General features: G+C 38.9%; 1 protein-coding gene across 1 annotated transcript in view; it reads right to left on the bottom strand.

The window, feature by feature from the left end:
• Positions 1-602: 602 nt before the first annotated feature.
• LOC114055692 (titin-like) overlaps positions 603-1423 on the bottom strand; it is a gene marked incomplete at its 3' end in the record, with an annotated part of 131673 nt that continues 130852 nt past the window's right edge. Inside the window, exons 120-122 of the mRNA XM_027880087.1 lie at positions 1306-1416; positions 927-1148; positions 603-701 (exon numbers count right to left, since the gene is read on the bottom strand). Coding sequence (XP_027735888.1) covers positions 603-701; positions 927-1148; positions 1306-1416 — 432 coding nt within the window. The remainder of the gene's footprint in view (positions 702-926; positions 1149-1305; positions 1417-1423) is intronic.

Genomic DNA, 1423 nt, shown 5'->3' with positions numbered 1-1423 from the left:
TTGAGAGATTCCAATTTAGAGAGTCAATTTACTATTGACTTAAAAAAAGACATAATTTTTTAGGGATATCCTGTGCAGGAGCACATACTATAATTCCAAAAAAGAAAATATAATAGTAGATACAAGAAATATTGACTATTTACTATCTAAAATAGTAAATGAACAATTTATAAACATCACAATGGGGAAAAAAGGAAAACGTTTGAAAGCTTATACTTAGAAGAAGGGGACAAAGGATTGTCCTTTCAGTAATAGATATGATGGCACAAACCTTCACTTGGTAGTGATTCAGGTATTTTAGGAATGGCAACAGGTACTTTCTCCTCTGAGACAGGTTTCTTGGTTACCTCAGGCACTTAAAAAAAAATTGTTTCTTTTATTTGTGTGTATACAAATACATATATGAAACACAGAAAAAACAAAGACACTTATCACGAACAAAATCACAGTAATAGTGGCCATAATCATGAAAGACTGTGCTCTAGTCTCTCTCAAGGTAGTCTAAAAACAACAAACACATTTTACAGACTCAGTTGCGAACAAGGAAAAGAGAGAATATAGAAAACATTTCTTCTCAGGAAATGTATCCTGGCAATAAATACCTTTGGTTGGAGAAGGCTCTGGTTTTTGTAATTGTGACTTTTTAGGTGTAGTAAGAGGCATTTTCTCTTCCGGGACAGTTCTCTCTGGCACTTCAGGTGCTTTAAAGATATTAGTAAATTTTCATTTTTGTAAATATTAAGATACATATATACACACAATAATGAAAAGTGCAATGTCTAAAAAGAGTAGGGCACACAAAACATGAAGAATAATAAAATTTTAAGTGACATGTTATTAATTTAGCCCTGCATACATCAGTGAAACAAGGGAAAAAGTATTCAGAGAATAGAGAAAAGGAGAGGCTCAGTCACTGATGTATGTACCTTTAACTGAAGGAACTGTATGTTTTTTAAGGACAGGCAGAGGCTCTGGTACTTTCGGCACAGTCACAGGCTCTGGTTTCTTGGACACAGCCACAGGTTTCTTGGGCACAGCCACAGGTTTCATGGGCACAGCCACAGGTTTCTTAGGCACAGCCACAGGCTTTGGGGGAATGACCACTGGCACCTCCTCTTCTGACTCTTTCTCCTCAGCCACTTCAGGCACTTTAAAGATATTAGTTATTTTTACTTGAATGCACTAAAGGTCATGCACATATAGACACAAAACGACCAGATGCTGCTCTCACCCTTCCCCACAGAGAGCAGAGGGGAAAAGAAATCCAGAGGGCATGGAAGGCTCTTTCAGAGCAACACCATATACCTTCAGCTGGAGGAGCTTCTGGCTCTCCAGGCTCGGCAACTGGTGCCACCTCTTCTGGTGCTTCCACCTCCTCTTCCTCTTCCAGGACCTCAGCCTCAGGCATCTCGGGCACTTCAAA

Source organism: Empidonax traillii, unplaced genomic scaffold, assembly GCF_003031625.1.
Source record: "Empidonax traillii isolate 1590-97213 ecotype Southwest subspecies unplaced genomic scaffold, ASM303162v1 scaffold65:size4453928, whole genome shotgun sequence".
NCBI classification, from domain to species: domain Eukaryota; kingdom Metazoa; phylum Chordata; class Aves; order Passeriformes; family Tyrannidae; genus Empidonax; species Empidonax traillii.
The sequence above is the reverse complement of the archived record's forward strand: the minus strand, read 5'-3'. Positions and strand labels throughout refer to the sequence as shown.